A 2,186-nucleotide genomic window follows, 5' to 3' on the forward strand; every position below is an offset into this window, starting at 1 on the left:
TCACTGCTGTCTCTAACTCCCAAGTTCAAGCAATGCTCCTGCCTCAGCCTCCTCAGGAGCTGAAACTATAGGCACGTGCCACCACGCCCGGCTAATTTTTATGTTTTTAGTAGAGACAGGGTTTCACAATGTTGGCCAGGCTGCTCTCAAACTCCTGACCTCAGGTGATCCGGTGATCCACCCACCTCGGCCTCCCCAAGTGCTGGGATTACAGGCATGAGCCACCATGCCCGGCCAAATATTACCATCTTCTTTTTTCTTTTCTTTTTTTGAGACAGATTCTTGCTTTTGTCGCCCAGGCTGGAGTGCAGTGGCATAATCTTGGCTCACTGCAACCTCTGCCTCCCAGGTTCAACTGATTCTCCTGCCTCAGCCTCCTGAGTAGCTAGGATTGCAGGCACCTGCCATCACACCTGGCTAATTTTTGTATTTTTAGTAGAGACAGGATTTTACCATATTGGCCAGGCTGGCCTCGGCCTCCCAAAGTGCTAGGATTACAGGCGTGAGCCACTGCGCCCGGCCAATATTACAATTTTCTGTCTGTGTAATCATAAGAAGTTTAGAAAGCACTACTCTAAATAACTTTGGGGTTATTTATTTCTCCAGTGCCCACTTACACCCTAGCCCTCCCAGCCATGTCCTCCACAGAAGCCTGAGCCAGCATGCCTGGGTGACACCTTTCAAACCCGGCCTGTTGTGTTCTCCTAGGTCCATGGGAGAAATCTCCTGTCCATCGACTATGATCGAAATATTCGGACTGAAAAGATCTATGATGACCACCGGAAGTTCACCCTGAGGATCATTTACGACCAGGTGGGCCGCCCCTTCCTCTGGCTCCCCAGCAGCGGGCTGGCGGCCGTCAACGTGTCGTACTTCTTCAACGGGCGCCTGGCTGGGCTTCAGCGTGGGGCCATGAGCGAGAGGACAGACATTGACAAGCAAGGCCGAATCGTGTCCCGCATGTTCGCCGACGGGAAGGTGTGGAGCTACTCCTACCTTGACAAGGTAGGTGAACAGGCTGCCCTGACAGCAAGGGCTTTCTGTTATTTCTCTGATTCCTGCTGCTCTTGGAAGCTAGCCTGATACACTTTGCCATGAGACATCTTAACATCTTTACTAAGACTCTACAAGGACTTTCCTCCTGCTCCCTACCCTCACAGGGAGGAAGAAAATCTGAAGGCAAATGTTATTCATAGCTCAGCACTGTTACCATTGGGGTGGGGATGCTAGACATTCAGTAATGGCAAAAAGGACGGATTGTCTGATTTTATTCCAAAAGAGAAAAAAGTGCTGTTGAAGCGGACAGAATCATCCCACTGGCAGAGCGGCTCATCATTACTTATGAATTGGAAATGCAGTGATTGATTTCTGCCTTGCCCTAAATTAAGCCATCAGGATGGGGAATTTTTCCTAAAATTCAAGCACACACAACAACCTTCTCCTGCTTGCCCTGTTGGCTGAAACAGCCAGTGAATTCTCTACATGATTCCCTGTGTCTGAAAGTGCCACATTCAGGTCTTCATGCAGGAAAAAGGTCAGGTTGGAGTGGCGGTAGGGAAAAAAAAGGTCCCTTTGGGCACGTGTCAAGACTTTTGAAGGCTGCCCTGGCCATCTAGTCATTAGACAGGGACTTGCTCAGCCTGAGTCTCTCACCTGGACTCCCCTTGGTGCAGGTCCATTTTTTCCTTTCTCACCAACTCATTACAGCAGTGACTTGCAGCCAAAGCTGTTACTCCTCTGCAAGACAGAACGGCTGTCCCCTTGGCCCTTCCTGAATGCTGTTCTCGTTATGCCTAAAATACAGGAAGGATTGACCAGGGGAGGCAGGAATCTCTCAATTGCCTCTAATTGAAGTCATTTTTATCCCCAAAGAATCAGTGATTCTGGGTTATTTCATCTTTGCAGTAGCTTCAAAATGCAGGATGTGGCTGGGCACAATGGCTCACACCTGTAATCCCAGCACTTTGGGAGGCCAAGGGAGGGGCTGATCACTTGAGGTCAGAAGTTTGAGACCAGCCTGGCCAACATGGTGAAACCCCATCTCTACTAAAAATACAAAAATTGGCTGGGCACAGTGGCTCACACCTGTAATCCCAGAACTTTTGGAGGTGGAGGCAGGCAGATCACAAGGTCAGGAACTCGAGACCAGTCTGACCAACATGGTGAAACACTGTCTCTACTAAAAA

The 2,186-nt window shown here is 49.5% G+C and overlaps 1 protein-coding gene across 11 annotated transcripts in view; it reads left to right on the top strand.

Moving 5' to 3' along the window:
• Positions 1-2,186, top strand: part of TENM2 (teneurin transmembrane protein 2) — a 1,289,478-nt gene that overhangs the window by 1,266,164 nt on the left and 21,128 nt on the right. For all 11 annotated transcript variants that reach the window (XM_037740622.1, XM_037740620.1, XM_037740624.1 and 8 more), the window contains one exon: positions 709-1,005. In XM_037740622.1, coding sequence (XP_037596550.1) covers positions 709-1,005 — 297 coding nt within the window. The remainder of the gene's footprint in view (positions 1-708; positions 1,006-2,186) is intronic.

Source organism: Cebus imitator, unplaced genomic scaffold (assembly GCF_001604975.1).
Source record: "Cebus imitator isolate Cc_AM_T3 unplaced genomic scaffold, Cebus_imitator-1.0 Scaffold86, whole genome shotgun sequence".
In the NCBI taxonomy this organism is placed as follows: Eukaryota; Metazoa; Chordata; class Mammalia; order Primates; family Cebidae; genus Cebus; species Cebus imitator.